Source organism: Ranitomeya imitator, chromosome 2, assembly GCF_032444005.1.
Source record: "Ranitomeya imitator isolate aRanImi1 chromosome 2, aRanImi1.pri, whole genome shotgun sequence".
In the NCBI taxonomy this organism is placed as follows: Eukaryota; Metazoa; Chordata; class Amphibia; order Anura; family Dendrobatidae; genus Ranitomeya; species Ranitomeya imitator.
This window is the reverse complement of record NC_091283.1, coordinates 47,949,029-47,975,115: the sequence shown is the minus strand read 5'-3', so window position 1 is coordinate 47,975,115 and position 26,087 is coordinate 47,949,029. Positions and strand designations below refer to the sequence as shown.

Below are 26,087 nucleotides of genomic sequence, written 5' to 3'. Positions count from 1 at the left end.
TTGTGTAGCCAGACGACGAACCTGGCTCCACAGCTCCAGACTTAGGTGCAATATTTTTTTTCCCACGACCACCTGATGCTCCACCACTACCACTACCCTCATTACCAGCTGACAATGAACGCCCCCGGCCACGACCTCTTCCACCAGACTTCCTCATTGTTTTAAAAACGTTACCAAACGAACGGTATTTGTTGCTGTCACACAACTTACACGGTGAGCTATAACTTCAGTATGATTTAGCTACCCCTTTACAGGTGGGTGAGACCACAACGAAAATCAGCCACAATGTTACACACTCTGTTGTTGTTGGCAACAAATGAGATGGCACACACGCAGGACTGTCACTGAAGCGCAAATGTAAATATTTATCTCCCACTGATTTGTGTTTGTTTTTTTTAAAAGGGAGACTTCAGAAAAAAAAAAATAAAAAAAAAATTATTTTTTACAGAAGAATTTATAAAACAAATAAAATGAAATGATTGTTTCAGGGAGAATTTAGGAAAAAAAAAAGGCTTTGTAGGGCCCACTGAGTGAGAGAGGACGCACACAGGAGTCAGGAGTGGCACACAAGCCCAGAGGCCAATATTAATCTCCCACCGATTGATTTAGTTATTTTTTTTGGTAGATTTTGGAACCCAAATCAAGCAAAAAAATTAATAGGCTTTCTATGGCCCATAATTGGGGAGAGAGAGAGAGATGGCACACCCAGGAGTCAAGACTGGCACACAAGCAGAAGGGGCAATATGAATCTCCCACAGATTTTTTTTTTTTTTTTTTTTTCAGGGAGACTTGAGAGAAAAAAAAATACAAAAAAAATGATTTTTTTCAGGAATAATTTAGAAACCAAAGAAAATAAAATGATTGTTTCAGGGAGAATTTAGAAAACAAATAAAACAAAAAATAGGCTTTCTAGGGCCCACTGAGTGACAGATGACGCTCACAGGAGTCAGGAGTGGCACACAAGCCCAGAGGCCAATATTAATCTCCCACTGATTGATTTAGTGATTTTTTTTGGTAGATTTTGGAACCCAAATCAAGCAAAAAAATTAATAGGCTTTCTATGGCCCACTATTTGTGAGAGAGATGGCACGCTCAGGACTGGCACACAAGCCCAGAGGCCAATATTAATCTCCCATTTTTTTTTTCCAGGGAAAATTTATAAACCCAATAAAAAAAATAATAATAAATAGGCTTTCTATGGCCCACTATCTGAGAGAGAGAAATGGCACGCTTAGGACTGGCACACAAGCACAAAGGCCAATATTAATCTCCCACTGATTGATTGATTGATTTTTTCAGGTAGAATTATGAACCCAAATCAACCAAAAAAATAAATAGGCTTTCTATGGCCCACTATTTGTGAGAGAGATGGCACGCTCAGGACTGGCACACAAGCCCAGAGGCCAATATTAATCTCCCACTTTTTTTTTTTTCCAGGGAAAATTTATAAACCCAATAAAATAATAAAAAAATAGGCTTTCTATGGCCCACTATCTGAGAGAGAGAGAGATGGCACGCTTAGGACTGGCACACAAGCCCAAAGGCCAATATTAATCTCCCACTGATTGATTTATTGATTTTTTCAGGTAGAATTTAGAACCCAAATCAAGCAAAAAAATTAATAGGCTTTCTATGGCCCACTGAGTGAGAGATGGCACACACAGGAGTAAGGAGTGGCACACAAGCCCTGAGGCCAATATTTTTCTCCCCCTGATTGATGTTGTGATTTTTTCTGGTAGATTTTGGAACCCAAATCAAGCAAAAAAATAAATAGGCTTTCTATGGCCCACTGAGTGAGAGATGACACAGACAGAGATGGCACTCTAGCAGAAATGTCAATCTTAATCTCCCACAAAAAAAAAAAAAAAGGAACTGTCCTTCAATTACTATCTCCCTGCAGTAATCTCAGCCAGGTATGGCAGGCAGCAATAAGGAGTGGACTGATGCACAAATTAAATAAAAAGTGTGGACAAACAAACAAGATAGCTGTGCAGAAAGGAAGGAACAAGAGGATTTGTGCTTTTAAAAAAGCAGTTGGTTTGCACAGCGGCGTACACACAGCAATGCAGCTATCAGGGAGCCTTCTAGGGCAGCCCAATGAGCTACAGCGCTGAGGAAAAAAAAAAAAAAAGGAGCTTCCACTGTCCCTGCACACCGAAGGTGGTGTTGGGCAGTGGAAATCGCTACAGCACAAGCGGTTTTGTGGTTAATGGACCCTGCCTAACGCTATCCCTGCTTCTGACGAAGCGGCAGCAACCTCTCCCTAAGCTCAGATCAGCAGCAGTAACATGGCGGTCGGCGGGAACTCCCCTTTATAGCCCCTGTGACGCCGCAGACAGCAAGCCAATCACTGCAATGCCCTTCTCTAAGATGGTGGGGACCAGGACCTATGTCATCACGCTGCCCACACTCTGCGTTTACCTTCATTGGCTGAGAAATGGCGCTTTTCGCGTCATTGAAACGCGACTTTGGCGCGAAAGTCGCGTACCGCATGGCCGACCACGCACAGGGGTCGGATCGGGTTTTATGAAACTCGACTTCGCCAAAAGTCGGCGACTTTTGAAAATGTTCGACCCGTTTCGCTCAACCCTAAAAATGACTATCAGGTACTTGCTGCACACATTTCCAAACCATTTATCTTTTATCAGTGATTTGACAAGTCATCTTGTGTTAAGCAGATCCGTAAATTAGTTTTCCATCAACCTAGAGGAAGAATCCTGGTAGAGAAGAGTTTACATGGCTTACGTATCTGAACCGTCTATCTAAGCCATCTAAACCATATACTCTGGCCAAGTAGATTGACCTGACTTAGTACCGAGGGCACATTCTGCCTTTTGTAAACCCCTCTAGACATAGTCAACATGTTCTAGCCTACCTCTTCTATTTTTAGGAGGAAGAAGTCAATGAGATCTCGTGGGCAACTCTCATCAAAGGTGTCTTTATGTGCTTTTATCATTTCCTTGACAAACTTTTTCAACTTGATATTATTTGATAAGATCTTCTGGTGTGGCCCAGGAAGACATTTCATCAAACGTGGAAACATTCCAAGAAGCTGTAAAATAATTAACTTTATTCATCTCCTAATGTGGTTTATAAAATGGAAAAAGGAACATCTTCAACTTTTTAAAAACACATATTTTTAAATAATCCCTTTTTAAATTATATGTAATTTTAATCTCTGCCAAGACGGTTCTACAGAAAGATTGGACAAACAATATCAATATTGGTTTTAGACCCAAATTATGTTTTGTTGTTGTTCTCTAAGAATCCAGCTCTTCCCATTTAGCTGTCTGGTTTTGCTTATCATCAACTGCTTGGTTTGTCTTTTCACCAGAACTATGGAGAATGAAAGTGATCTTATCCCCAGAATAACAAAGATCATCATCCCCTTACTAACCAGTACAACCATGATTGGTCTAAAACCCTCATTATTCTTTGTTACATTCTTATCAGTTCTATCACTTAAACTTTTGCAAGTGCTGTAAATGGTCAAAGATTTATGGCATCCTTGTGGAAACTTTTGGAGCACCCCCATAGGGCAGTGGGGTACTCGGTACCGGGTCCTTCGGTTCTCAAGGGGGATGTCACGGTGGCTGACCCGGTCCGTGGCCCTCGGGAGGTCCATTGTAAAAAGGGAAAGGTCTTTAAAGGGGAAATGTTCGTGATGCCACCTGTAGTATTCGGTCAGGATGACTGACGCTGCTTAGGGGTCCGCTGGGGTGATGTTATGGCAGCTAGATGGTATACCTTCCCACAGGTGAAGTATGTCCCCAGGGGTTCCCAGTGTGTAGATGGTGGATGGTGAGAGGCGCAGTGAAGAACGAGGACACAAGATTGCAGTCTCTTTACCTTTTTACTGAAGACTTCAGCATCCACAGTCCAGAGCACCAGATCACAGGGCAGGCAGAGTCCGGACAGTTTGAAGGCAAATCCAGAGTCCCCCTATCCAGGTGGAAATCAGTAGCCTTCCTCTAGCGCCTGAGTGTTGTAGTACCTCATTGCTGAGCCTCTCATAAGGTCCACACAACTATTGTAGATGTTCTAGATGTTGTGTCTCTCTCTGTCCCCTGGATGGATAGGACAAACCCGTATGACTGTTGGCCTGAGGCTTTTTTAGAGGGAATCTAGCATGCCCCAGCCCCCAAAAGTTGCCACCGTGCCTCCTGGGTATAGGGCAGGCAGGTAACATGAAATTAGCTGTCCTGCCAGTCTCTGGAGCAAGGCATAGAGAACTGTTGCTCCCTCGGTGTTCCGGCTACCGGACCCTGCACATGAGAAGGAGGCAGCCTGTGTAGGGCAGAACTGCTTCTAGTTTCCTCTCCTTTTGCTATGACTTCTTCTCACTCTCTACAATACAGTTCTCTGTTCGTGTCTCTTTCTTAGGAACTGCCACACGTGGGGCAGGCGCAGCTCCGTGGCCTTCTGTCCAGGCCTCTGACAGGATCCCATCCCTGTCAGGGACCAACTACCTGAGCTCAGATAGCAGCTAACTGGGTGAAACCCAGCCAGTTTCTGCCTAACTTCCTTTCCAGACCACCAGTTTTACCTAATTGTGAAGAGTGCCCTAAGAAATAGGAGCATAGCTCCCCCTGGTGGACTGAAGTGTGAAATATGTTGTGTGTTGGTGTTACCTGGTAAAGAGATCTCCTTTATTGCCTTCAAATGTAACATCACTCCCCCCTAGAGGAGAACGATATTACTGCAATGACCAGGACCCTGGGGCGCTGCACTTTCATGAGTGCACTAAATTATCTGGAACCTATGGACCCGTTGTGGTAAAGGGCCCTTGTGGACTGTCCAAGTGCTCAAATACCAATCTAATCTTGCCAGCTTTTATAGAAAGGGCAGCTCAAGAATAACGTTTTAATCTCACATGTCCCAAATTAATATTGCCAGTGCACCATTTTTATCCTTTTTTTGTGGTTTTTAGCCTGTTTTTGATTTGCGCCAAAATCTTTTAATTTTCTTTTTGTTATAAATTTATTTTATACATATTTGCCTTCTTCATTATGTTTGCCATTGTGATTGTAGTTTGTGTTTTACAGAAGTTTCCAAATAATTCATCAACTGTCTCTTTTTAACAATTTTTGAACAAATGTATCCCAGTCCCCATGGAGTGATTTTTTGTACTCCTGAAAATTTTGTGCACATTTTGCAAAATCTTAGCGTGATATGAGACATTTTGCTCTAAAAGTCACATAAAGGGTAAAAGACAAAAATAAATATCGTTTTTAATTTTTTAACTTAAAAATAAATGCAAATAATGAATCGAGCCCTCAATATTTTGACAAGTGTCACTAATTATATTGCTATTTTTGTGGTGACAAAGGCATATTGCAATATTACCCAAGAAGGTGGGTGGTTGTGAATCATAAAATATATGTACCTGGCCAGCGAAAGAATTCAGCCGTTTGAAGATTTCTCTGTTATAAGATAAAAGCTTCAGAAATTTCTTGTCCTCGTAGTCATATCGCTCACCAAACACAATAGAACATATAACATTAGAAACAGCAAGTCCAAGAATATATGTTGGGTTAAATGATGCATCTGAAATTAAAGTAATTTATAAAAGCTTACAGGGTATCAATAAGTTGATTGTGAATGCAAAAACATGACTTTAGTTTTTACTCACCAATGTTTTGCATAATCCTTTCTGTAAGACACTGGGCCTCCTCTTGGATCCTCGTTTCAACACTCCTCTTGCCCATTCCTAAATTTCTCAAGGTCATCAGAGAGAATCGTCTCATCGCTTTCCACCTCTCACCATTGCTCATAACAATCCCTAGAACATGGTAGAGAAAGAATCAGCACCAGTTTCAGGCTAGCTCCTGATTAGTTTCATATTTTGGAGACAAATATTTTGTTTTGTCGAAAAATTACAAATATCTTTAAGCTACCTGTCAAAATATTACAGGAACATGTTGAGTCGCCAGGCTATGCTCTAAAGTTATGATACAAGATGCTGCCCGACTAATCCACCTGTCCCCCCGCTATTCCCCGGCCTCTCCCCTCTGTCAATCCCTTCACTGGCTCCCCATTGCCCAGAGACTCCAGTACAAAACCCTAACCATGACGTACAAAGCCATCCACAACCTGTCTCCTCCATACATCTGTGACCTCGTCTCCCAGTACTTACCTACACGCAACCTCCGATCCTCACAAGACCTCTTTCTCTACTCCTTTCTTATCTCCTCTTCCCACAATCGTATACAAGATTTCTCTGGCATATCACCCCTACTCTGGAACCCTCTATCACAACACATCAGACTCTCAGCTACCATCGAAACCTTCCAAAAAAACCTGAAGACTCACCTCTTCCGACAAGCCTACAACCTGCAGTAACCACCGATCGACCAAACCGCTGCATGACCAGCTCTATCCTCACCTACTGTATTCTCACCCATCCCTTGTAGATTGTGCGCCCTCACGGGCAGGGTCCTCACTCCTCCTGTACCAGTTATGACTTGTATTGTTTAAGATTATTGTACTTGTTTTTATTATGTATACCCCTCCTCACATGTAAAGCGTCATGGAATAAATGGCGCTATAACAATAAATAATAATAATAATAATAATAAAGCTATATTAATGTGATGTCCCTTTCAGAGAAGGACCCATTTGGTCAGCCTCAATTATTTTGCTGACCAACCAATTATCTATTGCTGGAGAGTTTTATCAGCAGTGGCAAATATTGATTGTCTCTTGTCTAATAGAGGGGTCTTTATCAAAGGACCACTCCTTATGGCATCTAAACATCCTACCCCAAACCAAAAAAGGAACACATTTCTGCTTCTGACATGTCTGTATTAAACTACATAAATTTTTGGTGAAATAACTACTTTGGATAATGTTTTCTTACACCTCTCCATTGTGCCATTTCTATGTTATTTCTCCTATAAATTTGGAAATAATTTAAATTATTTTATTACCCCTACATAATCTGTCATCACTGGCTAGACAGTTTTAGAGTGTGTAAGGACACACCCAAATTAGTAACACCCTTTTTGTCAATTTAAACATAGATTTCTAGTAGAGCATCTTCAGTGTCCCATAGCTCTCTAATTCCTGTTTTACAGGATGCACCACAAAAAGAACCATACATGATCCAGTGTGGCTGGAATAGTCATATTTTTTTGGAAGGGACAGCTTCTAGTTGGCTGTCACTGAAGTCATGTGGACTGTGAATGATGTTAACCTTGGATGATGTTAGCTCTGAAAAATCTCTGCTTCACCTGGAGAGGATACTTTTTTTAAAAAAAAAGCTAACGTCAGCCAGGAGTTAGGAGTTTTCCAAAACCATAAAACCTTTTAAAACTTTACAGTCTGTAAGAAAGTCACAATAACTTACAGGACTCTGTAAAGTTAACATTCGTAAGACTGAAGCCAAATGGTTTGTTTGTGTGAAGGTTTGTGGTGCAAAGTTCTAGAATGTTTACGCGTTACTAATACAAATTGTGACCAGAAAGTGCCATCACTGCCACCACCCCTGAGGTTCAGCTGCTACTATCAATCATAAACCTTACAGTATGCAACTGTTTCTTTAAAAAGAAACCTAACAACCTTTACCACGACCTTACAGGCACTCAGACTTCTAGCACGGATTGTGTGAGGTTTCTTCAGGCACACCCCTGAGGAACGCAGGCAGAAGTTGTCCAGGCATGAAGCATTTGGCCTTCAGACCTATGCCAAAGCCGAATGCCTGAAGCTCATGGAGGCGGTGGGGCTCACAGTGTTCCTCAGCCAATCTAAAAATATTAGAACAGTAGTAAAAATTATACTAAACAATCTACATCGTAAAAACTGGCTAAAATTGTTCAAAATACGTACATACATTTACATACAGTTCAAAGATAACATATGTCCTACTCACCATGGTCACCAAACAGGACAGAGATAATCTCAATTATTCCCCTGTCATTAAATGCGTCGCCACAGTCGATGAGAGCTTCCTTTACTGTGTCATATCCTACTATTACAACTGAGTTGAGGTTAGCAACTTGGAATGTGTACACAGGGCCATATTTCTCACTCAGCTGCAAAAGCAAAGAAAATAAATCAAGATGAGAAGACGAAAAACTAAAAAATGAATAAACTGAGTAAAAATGCCAAAGTAATTATTATTATTATTATTTAATGGCCTTTGGCTCAATCTTTAGCCATGGCAACTTAAAGGATGTACAATTTGCAGGAAGATGAATCTTGTGCACGTGTAGATAGGTCCACCAGGGTCTTCTCCACCATTATCTTGATTGTATCCAGCTATCAGTTTGCTGGTCTTTCTCTTGACCAAAAAAAGCCAAAAGTACACAATATGAAGCCATAATCAGAGTTCCTAAAAAGTCTTCAAAGCCTTAGTGTCACTGAATCAAATTAGTGATGATTTATTAAAGAAAAATGGCAAATATTTGTGCTAAAATTAGGAAAGAATTGAGTTATTTATGATAATGTCAATTTCCTAATTATGTGTCTTCAGTTAAAGACTACAAATAACCCATGTGTATTAACAGTGGTGTAACTAAAAGCTTGTGGGCCCCAATGCAAAAGCTCCAAAAGGACCATCAATTATTGTAGATTTTTAATAGTATATTGGGGTTTTGGCAGGAGCCTGAGGTAAGGGGAGAGAAAACAAGAGAGCCCTACCTAAGTGCAATAAATGACATATAAATATATGTGCTCAACTGTAGAGGTTGTGCAGGATAGGCATAAAGCTGTGCTGAATCTAAGTAGCATGTTGGGATCCAACCTTGTGGCTTGCTGCCCTTCAGATTCATGTGGAGTTGAGGTAGTCCTATTCTATTCACGACTCCAAAGGGAAATGTGAGAAAAGAACATTTGGAGGTGCTTCCCTCTTCCGGTGGGGATCCCAATGGAACAGCTGTAAAACATACAGTTAGGTCCATATATTTGGACAGAGAACATTTTTCTAATTTTGGTTATAGACATTACCACAATGAATTTTAAACAAAACAATTCAGATGCAGTTGAAGTTCAGACTTTCAGCTTTCATTTGAGGGTATCCACATTAAAATTGGATGAAGGGTTTAGGAGTTTCAGCTCCTTAACATGTGCCACCCTGTTTTTAAAGGGACCAAAAAATAATTGGACAATTGACTCCAAGGCTATTTCATGGACAGGTGTGGGCAATCCCTTTGTTATGTCATTCTCAATTAAGCAGATAAAAGGCCTGGAGTTGATTTGAGGTGTGGTCAGGGCCGTATTTGCCACTAGGCTCTTGAGGGCACATGCCTAGGGCGGGGACGATGCGGGGGGTGGCACCTGAGCAAGGTTTCCTTTTTTGTTATTTTTTACATAAAGTCCTGGGTCACTTCCCGACCGACCGCCCCGCCCGCCTGCCTGCCTCCCACCCCCCCCCTCCTTGAAGACAATACTCACCCTGCTCCAGCGATGCCTGGTCTCAGCGTCTGTAGCGTCCTGAGTGAGCGGTCAGGTGGTACCGCTCATTAAGGTCATAAATATGCGCATATTCATGACCTTAATGAGCGGTACCACCTGACCGCTCACTCAGGAAGAAAGTGCTGCATCGGGAGTCGGGACAGAGCCAAAGGGATGGCTGCGTGGTGTGGGACGGACAGGTGAGTATGAGGGACAGGGGACGGGGGATCGAAAGAGGACGTTAAGCCGAGCCATGCAAGATGGTAGAAGGAGCAGGAGGGTGGAGAGATGAGCCATGTATAGAAGGGGGAATATGAACCATGCATACAAGAGGTGGGGGGGAATTATGAGCCATGCATACAGGAGGAGGGGGAATATGAGCCATGCCTACAGGAGGGGGGATATGAGCTATGCATACAGGGGGGGAATTATGAGCCATGCATACAGGAGGGGGTGGTGGTGGAATATGAGCCATGCATACAGGAGGGGGTGGTGGTGGAATATGAGCCATGCATACAGGTGGGGGTGGAATATGAGCCATGCATACAGGAGGTGGGGGGGATTATGAGCCATGCATACAGGAGGGGGGATTATGAGCCATGCATACAAGGGGGGGGGTGGAATATGAGCCATGCATACAGGAGGTGGGGGGGATTATGAGCCATGCATAAAGGGGGGATTATGAGCCATGCATACAGGAGGGGGGGATTATGAGACATGCATACAGGATGGGGACGGTGGTGGAATATGAGCCATGCATACTGGAGGGGGTGGTGGTGGAATATGAGCCATGCATACAGGTGGGGGTGGAATATGAGCCATGCATACAGGAGGTGGGAAGGGGGGGATTATGAGCCATGCATACAGGAGGGGGGGATTATGAGCCATGCATACAGGAGGGGGGATTATGAGCCATGCATACAGGAGGGGGGGTGGAATATGAGCCATGCATACGGGAGGTGTGGGGGAATTATGAGCCATGCATACAGGGGGGGATTATGAGCCATGCATACAGGAGGGGGGGATTATGAGCCATGCATACAGGAGGGGGGGATTATGAGCCATGCATACAGGAGGGGGGATATGAGCCATGCATACAGGAGGGGGGATATGTGCCATCATACAGGAGGGGGGGAATATGAGCTATGCATACAGGAGGAGGGGGGGAATATGAGCCATGCATACAAGATGGGAGGGGGGCATTATTCAGTATTGAGCATCATGTGGGGTCATTATACAGTATGGAGCATCATGTGTGGCCATTATACAGTATGGAGCATCATGTGTGGCCATTATACAGTATGGAGCATCATGTGTGGCCATTATACAGTATAGAGCATCATGTGTGGCCATTATACAGTATGGAGCATCATATGTGGCCATTATACAATATGAAGCATCATGTGTGGCCATTATACAGTATGGAGCATCATGTGTGGCCATTATACAGTATGGAGCATCATGTGTGGCCATTATACAGTATGGAGCATCATGTGTGGCCATTATACAGTATGGAGCATCATGTGTGGCCATTATACAGTATGGAGCATCATGTGGGGCCATTATACAGTATTGAGCATCATGTGGGGCCAATATACAGTATGGAGCATCATGTGTGGCCATTATACAGTATGGAGCATCATGTGTGGCCATTATACAGTATGAAGCATCATGTGTGGCCATTATACAGTATGGAGCATCATGTGGGGCCATTATACAGTATTGAGCATCATGTGGGGCCATTATACAGTATGGAGCATCATGTGGGGCCATTATACAGTATGGAGCATCATGTGGGGCCATTATACAGTATGGAGCATCATGTGGGGCCATTATACAGTATGGAGCATCATGTGGGGCCATTTGTTATGATACGGTGGTCTAGGAGCAACATGGAACGAGCTCTGAAGGAAGTGGTAACTGTACTGACCGCAGTCCCTAAGCTCAACACAACACTAGAAGTAGCCGTGGAATGCTCCTAACTCTCCCTAGGCATCTCGTCATAGCCTAAGAGCTAACTACCCCTAAAGAAAGAAGCAGGAAAGCTATCTTGCCTCAGAGAAAATCCCCAAAGGATAGATTAGCCCCCCACAAATAATGACTGTGAGTGGAGAGGGAAAAGACATACACAGAATGAAACCAGGATGAGCACAGGAGGCCAGTCTAGCTAAATAGATAGGACAGGATGGAATACTGTGCAGTCAGTATAAAACACTACAAAAATCCATGCAGAGTTTACAAAAAAAATCTCCACACCTGACTAAAGGTGTGGAGGGCAAATCTTGTTCCCAGAGCTTCCAGCAAGACAGAATAAATTCACACTGATAAGCTGGACAAACAGAAAGCACAGAATGGATAAGTCCACAATCTATGGACAGAAAAGAGCAAGCAAAAACTTAGCTTTGCTGAACTGGTCAGGATAACAGGGAACTCCAAAGAGATGTGAATCCAACCAGGAACCATTTACAAGTGGCACTGGCTGAAGGAAGAGCCAGGCCTAAATAGCCGAGCAGAAGAGACGATAAGTGGAGGCAGCTGATGACAGCTAACTCCAAGGAGCAGCCATACCACTAGAAACCACAAGAGGGAGCCCAAGAGCAGAACTCACAAAAGTGCCACTTACAACCACCGGAGGGAGCCCAAGAGCGGAATTCACAACAGCCATTATACAGTATGGAGCATCATGTGTGGCCATTATACAGTATGGAGCATCATGTGTGGCCATTGTACAGTATGGAGCACTGTGTGGCCATATTTATTTTTGTTTATAATTATTGTGTATGAAACAGTGTGATCAGCAGTGCTAAATGGGTGTGGTTGGATATGGGTGTGACTAGTTGTGAAATGGGTGTGGTCAGAGGCATGGCCTAAAATATGGTATCGCATTTGCCAGATCACAGCAAGTGCCACAAATCCCATGGGGAATGAATGAGGCCGAACGCAGTGTTGCCGTAAATGATCTGTTACACGGCAGATGCAGAAAAACTGCCCGATCTGCTGCAAAAGGCGACTTTCACATCAGTGATTCTTGCCAAAGTCACTGCCGATAGTGTCATACTCACCAATGGGGGAGGCAGCGCTAAAAGTGCCTAGGGCAGCAGAAACTCTAAATACGGCCCTAGGTGTGGTGCTTGCATTTGGAAGGTTTTGCTGTGAAGTAAACATGTGGTCAAAGGAGCTCTCCGTGCAGGCGAAACAAGCCATCCTTAACCTGTGAGAACAGAAAAAACCTATCCGAGAAATTGCTACAATACTAGGAGTGGCAAAATCTACAGTTTGGTACATCCTGAGAAAGAAAGCACTGGTGAACTCATCAATGCAAAAAGACCTGGGCGCTCAAGGAAAACAAGAGTGGTGGATGATCGCAGAATAATCTCCATGGTGAAGAGAAACCCCTTCACAACAGCCAACCAAGTGACCAACACTCTCCAGGAGGTCGGCGTATCAATATCCAAATCTACCATGAAGAGAAGACTGCATGAAAGTAAATGCAGAGGGTTCACAGCACGGTGCAAGCCACTCGTATGCATCAAGAATAAAAATGCTAGACTGGACTTTGCTAAAAAAAAGCCAGCACAGTTCTGGAAGAACATTCTTTGGACAGATGAAACCAAGATCAACCTCTACCAGAATGATGGAAAGAGAAAAGTATGGTGAAGGCGTGGTACAGCTCATGATTAGTGTTGAGCATTCCGATACCGCAAGTATCGGGTATCGGCCGATATTTGCGGTATCGGAATTCCGATACCGAATTCCGATACTTCCCGCGTATCGGATACCGGAATCGGAAGTTCCCAGAATTCAAACTGAACGCAGCAGCCAATGAGGAATGATTGGAAGTGTGGGCACATCCTGTTTAGCATGGTGGGCATGTAAGTACTGGCAAGGCTGTGATTGGCTGCTGAAATGATGTCACTCTGCACTATAAAAAACGCTGCCGCCATTTTGCGCTCACTCTGCTGTGATTTCAGTTAGGGACAGGACGCTGTGTTCTAACTGAGGGCCAGTTGAGCTAGCTAATTGCTTTATTTTCCTTTCCAAAGGCTAATTTAGCAAAACGCTGTGTGTTCTTCACTGTTCACCTTGCTCTTGCCTTGCAGCGCTGTTTTAACAGCGTTCTGCAAGGTCTCTGTGTGTGTGTGTGTGTGCAGCTCACTCTGTAGTCTGTGTGCAGCCATATACCCGGTTGTATTCAGCTCAGGGGGGGTTCACACTGCCTCACACAGTCGTCCTTTTTTGCTCATAGTGCAGCCTGCTGCACATTTTTTCTCAAATTTCCTATTAGTGTTTTTCCACCCGTCTCCAGCTAAATTGTGGAAAAACACTACATAGGATAACCTAGAGGGGGGTTTTTGGGCCTTGCAGCGCCGTTTACGGCTGTCTGCACGGTCTCCGTGTGAGCCCAGCTCGCCCTGTAGTCTGTGTGCAGCCATAGCCGGTTGGATTCAGCTCAGGGTTCGTTACTGGCTCATACCTTGAGAAAAATTTTCCTTTTTTTCAAATAGTGCAGCCTGTTTAAAAATTAAAAAAAAAATTCCCTATTAGTGTTTTTCCACCTGTCTCCAGCTAAATTGTGGAAAAACACTACATAGGATAACCTAGAGGGTTTTTTTTGAGCCTTGCAGCGCCGTTTACGGCTGTCTGCACGGTCTCCGTGTGAGCCCAGCTCGCCCTGTAGTCTGTGTGCAGCCATAGCCGGTTGGATTCAGCTCAGGGTTCGTTACTGGCTCATACCTTGAGAAAAATTTTCCTTTTTTTCAAATAGTGCAGCCTGTTTAAAAATTTTAAAAAAAATTCCCTATTAGTGTTTTTCCACCCGTCTCCAGCTAAATTGTGGAAAAACACTACATAGGATAACCTAGAGGGGGGTTTTTGGGCCTTGCAGCGCTGTTTACGGCTGTCTGCACGGTCTCCGTGTGAGCCCAGCTCGCCCTGTAGTCTGTGTGCAGCTATAGCCGGTTGGATTCAGCTCAGGGTGCGTTACTGCCTCATACCTTGAAAAACAATTTCCTTTTTTTCAAATAGTGCAGCCTGTTTAAAACTTAAAAAAAAAAATTCCTATTAGTGTTTTTCCACCTGTCTCCAGCTAAATTGTGGAAAAACACTACATAGGATAACCTAGAGGAGGGTTTTTTGGCCTTGCAGCGCCGTTTACGGCTGTCTGCACGGTCTCCGTGTGATTTAAACTAGCTCTGTAGCCCGATCTGCACAAAAAAAAAGTAAAGTTCACCAAACACAACTTAACACTTGTGTAGGCCACATTTGAAAAATAATAAAGTTTAGTCCACACTTTACAACATTAGTGTTTCTTACACCTGTTAGGAGGAGCATTTCAGGAATAAGCACACTAAGGCCTTAGTACTTTTCTGCTTATCTTTATCTGTCAACCAAGATGAAGAGGGCAGGGAGTAAGGCACGTGGGCGTGGGCACGGAGCAGGGAGAGGAGCAGGGAGAGGACGTGGTGATTCTGTGCCTGCTGCGGGCGCCGGTGACTCGTCGTCACTCAGTTTCAGCAGGGAACAGTCCTTCATGTGCAGCTTTGTCGGAGAGCGCCGTGCACCGCTGCTGCGTGAAGACCAAATTGAAGCCGTTGTCGGGTGGATGGCAGCTAACGCCTCGGCATCGACTTCAGTTAGTGCCACATCCTCTCAGGCACAGAGCACTGGAGAGCAGCCATCTGTCTCTTCACCACCTGCCAAATTGGCCAGGCAGTCAGAGAGCCCAGGACAGGAGCCGTCTCTACTTCTGTTCTCTGAATCTCTTGGCTTGGAAACAGGGGGCCAGCCAAGCAGCATTGGAGAAATGGAAGAAGAGGCAGTGTGCAGTGATGCCCAACAGCTTTTTCTCTCTGACTCTGAAGAGGCAGGTGGGCCAGTGCCTCCGGTGACCACTGCGCAGTACGCATCTGATGATGAAACTCAGGTGCCGCTTTCTGATGCGTACTGTGCTGCCGAGACTACCCAGGAGGAGCAGTTGGTGGCAGAGGGTAGTGGAGATGATGAGGTCCTTGACCCATTGTGGCGTGAGGAACAGGAAGGTGGTGGGAGCAGCTCTGAGGAAGAGCTTCCCCTTACGGGCCAAAGAGGGAGAGGGAGGGGGAAGACTGCGGAGCCTGTAGCCTCCACTTTGGCACCCGATAGGAGCCTGTCTCTTTCCAAAGCCAAAAAGGGCGCTCCCAAGATTTGCAGTGCCTGGTCCTTTTTTGACACAGTTGCAGATGACATTTGTTTTGTCAAATGCAAGCTGTGTCATCAGAAAGTAAAAAGAGGGAAAAATGTCAGCAACCTCAATACCACAAATATGTGGAAACATGTGCGGACCAGGCACGCGGTGGAGTTACAGAAACAGACTGAAGCTGTAGGCCAACCAACAGCGGCAGCTACCACCTCTTCAGCTCGTGTTGCCTCTTCCTCCAGCTCACGCACAGCTGGTTTGGCTTCCTCCCAGGATCGCCATGGAAGAACCTCTGGCACTGTTGTCCAGAGACCTTGTGTAATTCCACCCACAGCACCACCTTCCCAGTCATCCTCACACTCCCAGTCTACTCTACAGCCATCGGTAGTACAGGCATGGGAGAAAAGGCGGGTATTCTCGGCCAACCACCCCCGAGCACAGGCTCTGAATGCAGGCATTGCCAAACTGTTGTCCCTGGAAATGCTCTCGTTCAGGCTGGTGGAGACTGACAGCTTCCGTGACTTGATGGCATTGGCAGTCCCACAGTACAAGGTGCCCAGCCGCTTTTACTTCAGCAGGCAGGCTGTCCCTGCCCTGCACAGGCATGTTGAGGCAAACATAAAACATGCGCTACTGAACGCCGTCAGTAGCAAGGTCCACCTCACCACCGATGCGTGGACCAGTCAGCATGGACAGGGGCGATATGTTTCCCTCACTGCCCATTGGGTTAATGTTGTTGAGCCAGGTACAGATCGTGCGAGTGGCGCAGGACGTGTCCTGCCCACTCCAAGGATTGCAGGAATCCAGTCTGTACGCATCGACTCCTCCTCTTACACCAGTTCCTCAGATTCCTCTCTGCAGGATCCGTCACAGTCCACCTCCACATGGACCCGTGAACGTTTACCTATGACCGACAAGAGCACAGCCGTGGCCAAACGTCAGCAGGCCGTCTTGAAACTAGTTTCATTGGGGCATCGAAGCCACACAGCGCAGGAGCTCTGGAATGCCATCAAGCAGGAGAGCGATGTGTGGTTACTGACAGCGAATCTCCAGCCAGGCATGGCAGTGTGTGACAATGGCCGAAATCTGGTGGCAGCTTTGGCCCTTGGCAACCTCACTCACAACCCATGTCTGGCACATGTGCTCAATTTGGTTGTGCAGAGTTTTCTGAGGGACTATCCGGATCTTGATGCCCTGCTGCACAAGGTCCGCCTAGAGTGTGCTCACTTGCGGCGTTCCAGCTTGGCCAGATCCCGCATTGCTGCTCTGCAGCGCCGATTCCGCCTTCCGGAACACCGCATCATATGTGACCTACCTACCCGGTGGAATTCCACGTTACATATGTTGGAGCGGTTGTGTGAGGAGCAGCAAGCAGTTATGGAGTACCAGCTGCATCAGGCGCAAAGAAGTCGCAGTCAGCGCCGATCAGACTTCACAACCACAGAGTGGGCCACTATGAAGGACGTCTGCCAGGTTTTCCGTCCTTTTTATTATTCCACGCGGATGGCAAGTGCAGATGATGCACTAGTCAGCATGACTGTCCCCCTTATCTGCCTGCTTCAGCAAACTTTGCAAGGGTTAAGGGATGATGTTGTGGAAGAGGTGGAGGATGAGGAGTCACCTTTTCCATCAGCTTCTGGAGAGTCAGCGCCACGTGGTTCCTCACAAAGAGGTACGCAGGGGCCAATTTGTGAGGAGGATGAGGAGGAGTCAATGGAGGAGGAAGAGCTCCGTCCAGAGGAGGGAGCGACACAATTGTCCAGTGGTCAGTGTGTACAGCGAGGGTGGGGTGATGACGAGCGGGCAGAGATCATGTCTCAAGCAGGGGACAGCGTTTCTGGGCCAGTTGGCACTCTGCAGCACATGGTGGATTTCATGCTGCAGTGCCTGAGAAACGACCGCCGCATCGACCACATTCTCAACATGCCTGATTATTGGGTGTTCACCCTCCTCGATCCTCGCTACCGGGACAACGTCCAAAACCTCATCCCTGCGTTGACCCGGGAGCGTAAATTGCGGGAGTACCACGACACACTGGTGAATTCCATCATCTTCTCCTGTCCAACTGAGAGGAGTGCTGCTAGTGCTTTACAAAGCAGCTCAGTGCGTCGAGGCAGTGGGGGAGGCTCTGCCCAAAGAGGGAGCAGAAGCAGTGCCTCTGCCCAAGGCAAGCCCAGTATGGCACAACTCTGGCACACTTTTGTGTGCCCGCCCCAAATGTCTACACCATCACCGGCGGCTCCAGTCAGCAGGAGGCAACGGTTCCGTCAGATGGTGACAGACTACATGGCTTGCCCTCTTACTGTACTCCCAGACGGCTCTTCCCCTTTCAAGTTTTGGGTCTCTAAGCTGGATACATGGCCAGAGCTAAGCCAGTATGCATTGGAGGTGCTGGCTTGCCCTGCGGCTAGTGTCTTATCGGAACGTGTCTTTAGTGCCGCAGGTGGTGTACTAACAGACCGTCGCATGCGACTATCCTCCGATAACGTTGACCGGCTTACTTTCCTGAAAATGAACCAGGCCTGGATCTCGCAGGAATTTGCCACTCCTCTGCCTGATTAAGTAATTGGGTGTCATCCAGGTCTCCTGCTGTGTTCATCTTTCTACCACCTGAACTGCTATTCCTGGGCTCCAACACCGCCAGTTGCGGCTCAGAAGTGCAGGCTGCACAGTAAAAACATACGACCCAGTGTTATTGGGTTTCAGTAACGTCAGCTGATCCCCAGCTGTGTAGCCGGCAATGTGTCCTGCGACCGCCACGCTGGCACAACAACCTAAGTGGAAGGGAACCTGTCCCCCCCCCCCGTCGTTTGTTACTGAAAGAGCCATCTTGTGCAGCAGTAATGCTGCACAAGGAAAAGGTAGCTCTTTTTTTTTAGCTCCATGCACACGCAGAACTTAACACTTATAAAATGTGTTCACTGATACCGTTATACTGTCCCGGAGCTGGGACTTTCCTTCGTAATGTGACGCAGCACAGCCGTCATTCCTACCCCCTTGGTGCCATGCGCTGCCTCCTCAGCGTTGTTTTAAGCTGTCACGGAGCCTGCGCTGTTCTGTTATCCCTTGGGCATGCCCTATTTGCGCTGCCTGTCTTCTGACATAATTTGGTGTCAGGCTGGCTGCGCCTGTGCGGCCGCGCTGCCCGAGATCCCGCCTCACAGTGTCTTCTGATTGAGTCACACTGCGGGCCTGGGATCCATGGGCATGCGCAGTGCATATCTTCCCCTCGGGCTCTCGCTCATTTCCCTCCGCCTTCTTTAGACTGTGTGCCGTCAGCTGATCCCTAATAGCATGCCACGGCCGTGACACCGCACAGTCTGAAGAAGAGGGAAGGAGGGGAGTGAGAGTCGAGGATATGCACTGTGCATGCCCATGGTTCCAAGGCCCACAGTGGGATTACGTTAGACGAGACTGCGAGGTGGGATCTGGAGCAGCGTGGACGCACAGGCACTGACAGCCTGACACCAAATTATGTCAGAAGACAGGCAGCGCTAATTGGGCATGGCCAAGGGCTAACAGAACAGCGCAGGCTCCGTGACAGCTTAAAACAACGCTGAGGAGGCAGCGCACGGCACCAAGGGGATAGAAATGACAGCTGTGTTGTGTCCCATTACGAAGGAAATTCGCACCTCCGGGACGGTTTAACGGTATAAGGGGACACATTTTTAGTGTTTACTTCGGTGTTTGCAAGGAGCATAATTAAAAGAACCACCTTTTCCTTTTGCATCCTTAGTGCTGCACAAGATGGCTCTTTCAGCTACAAACGTCTTGGGGGGGGGTTAAAGGTTCCCTTTCAACTTGCTCCAATCAGGCTTCGGCCTACACTCTGTTCCTCTGCTCCTCCTGCTGTCCCTGGGCTCTAACACCGCCAGTTGGTGCCTGGAAGTGCTGTGTGCACAGTCAACAGTCGCTCCTCTGTTATTGGGGTTCAGTAACGTCAGCTGATCCCCAGCTGTGTGTGCGGCAATACCTCCAATCTGCTCCTCCTGCTGTCCCTGGGCTCTAACACCGCCAGTTGGTGCCTGGAAGTGCTGTGTGCACAGTCAACAGTCGCTCCTCTGTTATTGGGGTTCAGTAACGTCAGCTGATCCCCAGCTGTGTGTGCGGCAATACCTCCAATCTGCTCCTCCAGCTGTCCCTGGACTCTAACACCGCCAGTTGGTGCCTGGAAGTGCTGTCTGCACAGTCAACAGTCGCTCCAGTGTTATTGGGGTTCAGTAACGTCAGCTGATGCCCAGCTGTGTATCCGGCAACGTGTCATGCGACCGCCACGCTGGCACAACTAAAATGTAAGGGGACCTGTCCCCCCCCCCCCAGGCGTTTGTTACTGAAAGAGCCACCATGTGCAGCACTAATACTGCACAAGGGAAAGGTCACTCTTGAAATTATGCTCCTGGCAAACGCTGAACTACACACTCATGTAATGTGTCCCCTCACACCGTCCAACCGTCCCGGAGGTGGGACTTTCCTTTGTAATGTGACGCAGCACAGCCGTCATTGCTACCCCCTTGGCACCGTGCGCTGCCTCCTTAGCGTTGTTTGATTCCATCATGGACCCTGCGCTGTTATGTTATCCCTTGGCCATGCACAGTTTGTGCTGCCCGTCCTCTGACATCATTTGTTGTCGTCCTGGCTGCGCCTGTGCGTCCACGCTGCCCGAAATCATACCTCGCAGTGTCGTCTAATGTGATCCCACAGTGGGCCTGGTATTCATGGCCATGCGCAGTTCATATACTAGCCTCTCACTCCCCTTCTTCACGCTTCTTCAGACTAGGCGGCGTCAGCTGATCCCTAATAGCATGCCACGGCCGTGACGCCGCACAGTCTGAAGAAGCAGGAAGGAGGTGAGTGAGAGGCGATGATATGCACTGCGCATGCCCATGGATCCCTGGCCCGCAGTGGGACTACATTAGATTACACTGCAAGGTTGGATCTCGGGCAGCTTGGACGCACAGGCACTGCCAGCCTGACACCTACATGATGTCAGAAGACGGGCACCGCTAACTGTGCATGGCCACGGGATAACATTACAGCGCGGGCTCCGTGACAGAACCAAACAACGTTGAGGAGGTGGCGCCCGGCACCAAGGGGGTTGGAATGACGGCTGTGCTGTGTCACATTACAAAGGAAAGTCCCACTTCCGGGATGGTTTGACGGTGTGAGGGGACACATTATATGAGTGTGTACTTCAGCGTTTGCAAGGAGCATAATTTTCGGAGCCACCATTTTCCATGTGCAGTATTACTGCTGTACAAGATGGCTCTTTCAGCAACAAATGCCTGGGGGGGGGGGGTTAAAGGTTCCCTTTCAACTTGCTCCACTGCAGGCTTCGGCCTACACTCTGCTCCTCTTTGATTCCCTGGGTTTCAACACTGTCAGTTGCCACCTGGAAGTGTTGTCTACACAGAAAAAACACTAGGTGATGTGTCAGTGGGGTTCAGCACCGCCAGCTGTTCCCCTGCTGTGTAGTCGGCAACGTGTCCAGCACAAGCCACGCTGGCACAACAGAACAAAAGCTGCCTCCAGTGTAGGCTTCGGCCTACACTCTGCTCCTCTCCTCCTCCTGCTGACCCTGGGCTCAAACACCGCTAGTTTTTGCCCGGAAGTGCTAGCTGCACAGAGAAAAACACCAGCCAATGTGTTAGTGGGGTTCAGCAACGCCAGCTGTTCCCCTGCTGTGTAGCCGGCAACGTGTCCAGCACAAGCCACGCTGGCACAACAGAACAAAAGCTGCCACCAGTGCAGGCTTCGGCCTACACTCTGCTCCTCTCCTCCTCCTGCTGACCCTGGGCTCAAACACCGCTAGTTTTTGCCCGGAAGTGCTAGCTGCACAGAGAAAAACACCAGCCAATGTGTTAGTGGGGTTCAGCAACGCCAGCTGTTCCTCTGCTGTGTAGCCGGCAATGTGACCTGCAAACGCAACGCAGGCACATGAACTGAAATTAAAGGGAACCTGGCCCCACCCCCCAGGTGTTTCTATGTATAACAGCCACCTAGTACAGCAGTACTGCTGCATTTGTACAAGGTGGCTGACTTTTTATCCTTGCCCACGTGGAACTCAACACGTACAAAATGTGTCTCATTGAGACCATTCCACTGTCCCTGAGGTGTGACTTTCCTTTCTAATGATACGCAGCACCCCCCTTGGTAGCGTTTCCCGTCTTTTGACATCATGGTTAGCTGGCTGCGCCTGTGCATCCGCCCTGCTAGAAACAACGCCCCTCGTTGGCATATTTATTTTGTCAGCGAGGGTGTGGTTTATGGGCACGAGTAGTGCATATGTTCGCCTGTCTTAACTCATCTCCTTCCGCCTTCTTCAGACTGTGCAGCCTCCTGGCCGTGGTAGGCGATAAGGGATCAGCTGAGGCCGCCCAGTCTGAAGCAGGTGTAAGGACATGTGTGAGCGGCAAACCTATTTACTGCAAAAGGCCACGAATCCCAGTTTTTGGAAAACACACTGCGGGTCTGGGATTCATATTCATTGCTAACCGCAACGGCCAACATGAAATGAGGTGAGAAGACGGGCAGCGCTCACAGCGCATGGCCAAGGGATCACAATAGCGCAGACTCCTGTACAGCTAATAACAACGCTCATGAATCTGCGCCCAGTACCTAGGTGCAAATTTTGACACCTGTGCTGCGTCTCCTTAAAAAGACAAGTCACGCCTCCACAACTGTTTGACAGTATAATGGGCTAAATAGTGTACGTGTTTTATTCAGCGTGTGCAAGGAGCAAACTAAATAGAGCAACCTTTTACTTGTGCAGCATTAATGCTGCACAAGGTGTGGCTCTTGTACCTTGCAACACCTGAGGGGGGGTTAAAGGTAACCTTTGAAATTGGTTCAACTAGGCTTCGGCCTACACTCTGCTCCTCTCCTCCTCCTGCTTACCCTGGGCTCTAACACCGCCAGTTTTTGCCCGCACATGCGATCTGCACAGAGAAAAACACCAGTCAATGTGTCAGTGGGGTTCAGCAACGCCAGCTGTTCCCCTGCTGTGTAGCTTGCATCGTGTCCAGCACAAGCCACGCTGGCACAACCGACCAAAAGCTGCCACCAGTGCAGGCATCGGCCTACACTTTGCTCCTCTCCTCCTCCTGCTGACCCTGGGCTCTAACTGTTATGTAGGCAATCCAGTGACACAGTGTGCCAGCAATCAGAGCTCATACAGTGATCTGACAAACCCAAAAAACAATAGAACGAGCTCTGAGACGTGGAATCTCTGTAGACCGCAATACCTGAACCTAACCTAAACACAACTAAAGGCAGCTGTGGATTGCGCCTGACACTACCTATGCAACTCGGCACAGCCTGAGGAGCTGACTAGCCTGAAGATAGAAAAACAAGCCTGACTTGCCTCAGAGAAATACCCCAAAGGAAAAGGCAGCCCCCCACATATAATGACTGTTAGCAAGATGAAAAGACAAACGTAGGGATGAAATAGATTCAGCAAAGTGAGGCCCGAAATTCTAGATAGAGCGAGGATAGCAAAGAGAACTTTGCAGTCTACAAAAAACCCTAAAGCAAAAAACCACGCAAAGGGGGCAAAAAGACCCACCGTGCCGAACTAACGGCACGGCGGTACACCCTTTGCGTCTCAGAGCTTCCAGCAAAACGAAATGACAAGCTGGACAGAAAAAGTAGCAACAAAAGCAAAGAAGCACTTATCTAAGCAGAGCAGCAGGCCACAGGAAAGATCCAGAAGCTCAGATCCAACACTGGAACATTGACAAGGAGCAAGGAAGACAGAATCAGGTGGAGTTAAATAACAAAGCAGCCAACGAGCTCACCAGAACACCTGAGGGAGGAAGCTCAGAAGCTGCAGTACCACTTGTGACCACAGGAGTGAATTCAGCCACGGAATTCACAACAGTACCCCCCCCTTGAGAAGGGGTCACCGAACCCTCACCAGAGCCCCCAGGCCGACCAGGATGAGCCACATGAAAGGCACGAACAAGATCTGGAGCATGGACATCAGAGGCGAAAACCCAGGAATTATCTTCCTGAGCATAACCCTTCCATTTAACCAGATACTGGAGTTTCCGTCTAGAAACACGAGAATCCAAAATTTTCTCCACAATATACTCTAATTCCCCCTCCACCAAAACTGGGGCAGGAGGCTCAACAGATGGAACCATAGGTGCCACGTATCTCCGCAACAACGACCTATGGAATACATTATGTATGGGAAAGGAGTCTGGGAGGGTCAGACGAAAAGACACAGGATTGAGAATCTCAGAAATCCTATACGGACCAATAAAATGAGGTTTAAATTTAGGAGAGGAAACCTTCATAGGAATATGACGAGAAGAGAATATAACCAAACCAGATCCCCAACACGAAGTCGGGGACCCACACGGCGTTTGCGATTAGCGAAAAGTTGAGCCTTCTCCTGGGACAAGGTCAAATTGTCCACTACCTGAGTCCAGATCTGCTGCAACCTGTCCACCACAGAATCCACACCAGGACAGTCCGAAGACTCAACCTGTCCTGAAGAGAAACGAGGATGGAACCCAGAATTGCAGAAAAATGGAGAGACCAAGGTAGCCGAGCTGGCCCGATTATTAAGGGCGAACTCAGCCAACGGCAAAAAGGACACCCAATCATCCTGGTCTGCAGAAACAAAACATCTCAGATATGTCTCCAAGGTCTGATTGGTTCGTTCGGTCTGGCCATTAGTCTGAGGATGGAAAGCCGAGGAAAAAGATAGGTCAATGCCCATCCTACCACAAAAGGCTCGCCAAAACCTTGAAACAAACTGGGAACCTCTGTCAGAAACAATATTCTCAGGAATGCCATGCAAACGAACCACATGCTGGAAGAACAAAGGCACCAAATCAGAGGAGGAAGGCAATTTAACCAAGGGCACCAGATGGACCATTTTAGAAAAGCGATCACAGACCACCCAAATGACTGACATCTTTTGAGAAATGGGAAGGTCAGAAATGAAATCCATCGAAATATGTGTCCAAGGCCTCTTTGGGACCGGCAAGGGCAAAAGCAACCCACTGGCACGTGAACAGCAGGGCTTAGCCCTAGCACAAATCCCACAGGACTGCACAAAAGTACGTACATCCCGTGACAGAGATGGCCACCAGAAGGATCTAGCCACTAACTCTCTGGTACCAAAGATTCCAGGATGACCAGCCAACACCGAACAATGAAGTTCAGAGATAACTTTACTAGTCCACCTATCAGGGACGAACAGTTTCTCCGCCGGACAACGATCAGGTTTATTCGCCTGAAATTTTTGCAACACTCGCCGCAAATCAGGGGAGATGGCAGACACAATGACTCCTTCCTTGAGGATACTCGCCGGCTCAGATGAACCCGGAGAGTCGGGCACAAAACTCCTAGACAGAGCATCCGCCTTCACATTTTTAGAGCCCGGAAGGTACGAAATCACAAAATCGAAGCGGGCAAAAAATAACGACCAACGGGCCTGTCTAGGATTCAAGCGCTTGGCAGACTCGAGATAAGTAAGGTTCTTATGATCAGTCAATACCACCACGCGATGCTTAGCTCCTTCAAGCCAATGACGCCATTCCTCGAATGCCCACTTCATGGCCAGCAACTCTCGGTTCCCCACATCATAATTATGCTCAGCAGCCGAAAACTTCCTGGAAAAGAAAGCACATGGTTTCAACACTGAGCAACCAGAACCTCTCTGTGACAAAACCGCCCCTGCTCCAATCTCAGAAGCATCAACCTCGACCTGGAACGGAAGAGAAACATCTGGTTGACACAACACAGGGGCAGAACAAAAACGATGCTTCAACTCCTGAAAAGCTTCCACAGCAGCAGAAGACCAATTAACCAAATCTGCACCCTTCTTGGTCAAATCGGTCAATGGTTTGGCAATGCTAGAAAAATTACAGATGAAGCGACGATAAAAATTAGCAAAGCCCAGGAATTTCTGCAGACTTTTCAGAGATGTCGGCTGAGTCCAATTCTGGATGGCTTGGACCTTAACCGGATCCATCTCGATAGTAGAAGGGGAAAAGATGAACCCCAAAAATGAAACTTTCTGCACACCGAAGAGACACTTTGATCCCTTCACAAACAAAGAATTAGCACGCAGGACCTGGAAAACCATTCTGACCTGCTTCACATGAGAGTCCCAATCATTTGAGAAGATCAAAATGTCATCCAAGTAAACAATCAGGAATTTATCCAGATACTCACGGAAGATGTCATGCATAAAAGACTGAAACACAGATGGAGCATTGGCAAGTCCGAACGGCATCACTAGATACTCAAAATGACCCTCGGGCATATTAAATGCAGTTTTCCATTCATCTCCTTGCCTGATTCTCACCAGATTATACGCACCACGAAGATCTATCTTAGTGAACCAACTAGCCCCCTTAATCCGAGCAAACAAGTCAGATAACAATGGCAAGGGATACTGAAATTTAACAGTGATCTTATTAAGAAGGCGGTAATCAATACACGGTCTCAGCGAACCATCCTTCTTGGCTACAAAAAAGAACCCTGCTCCCAGTGGTGATGACGA

The 26,087-nt window shown here is 47.2% G+C and overlaps 1 protein-coding gene across 1 annotated transcript in view; it reads right to left on the bottom strand.

The window, feature by feature from the left end:
* Nucleotides 1-26,087, bottom strand: part of LOC138661758 (cytochrome P450 2H2-like) — a 55,342-nt gene that overhangs the window by 13,470 nt on the left and 15,785 nt on the right. Inside the window, exons 2-5 of the mRNA XM_069746654.1 lie at nt 7,871-8,033; nt 5,633-5,782; nt 5,387-5,547; nt 2,876-3,052 (exon numbers count right to left, since the gene is read on the bottom strand). Of these exons, the coding sequence (XP_069602755.1) occupies nt 2,876-3,052; nt 5,387-5,547; nt 5,633-5,782; nt 7,871-8,033 (651 nt within the window). The remainder of the gene's footprint in view (nt 1-2,875; nt 3,053-5,386; nt 5,548-5,632; nt 5,783-7,870; nt 8,034-26,087) is intronic.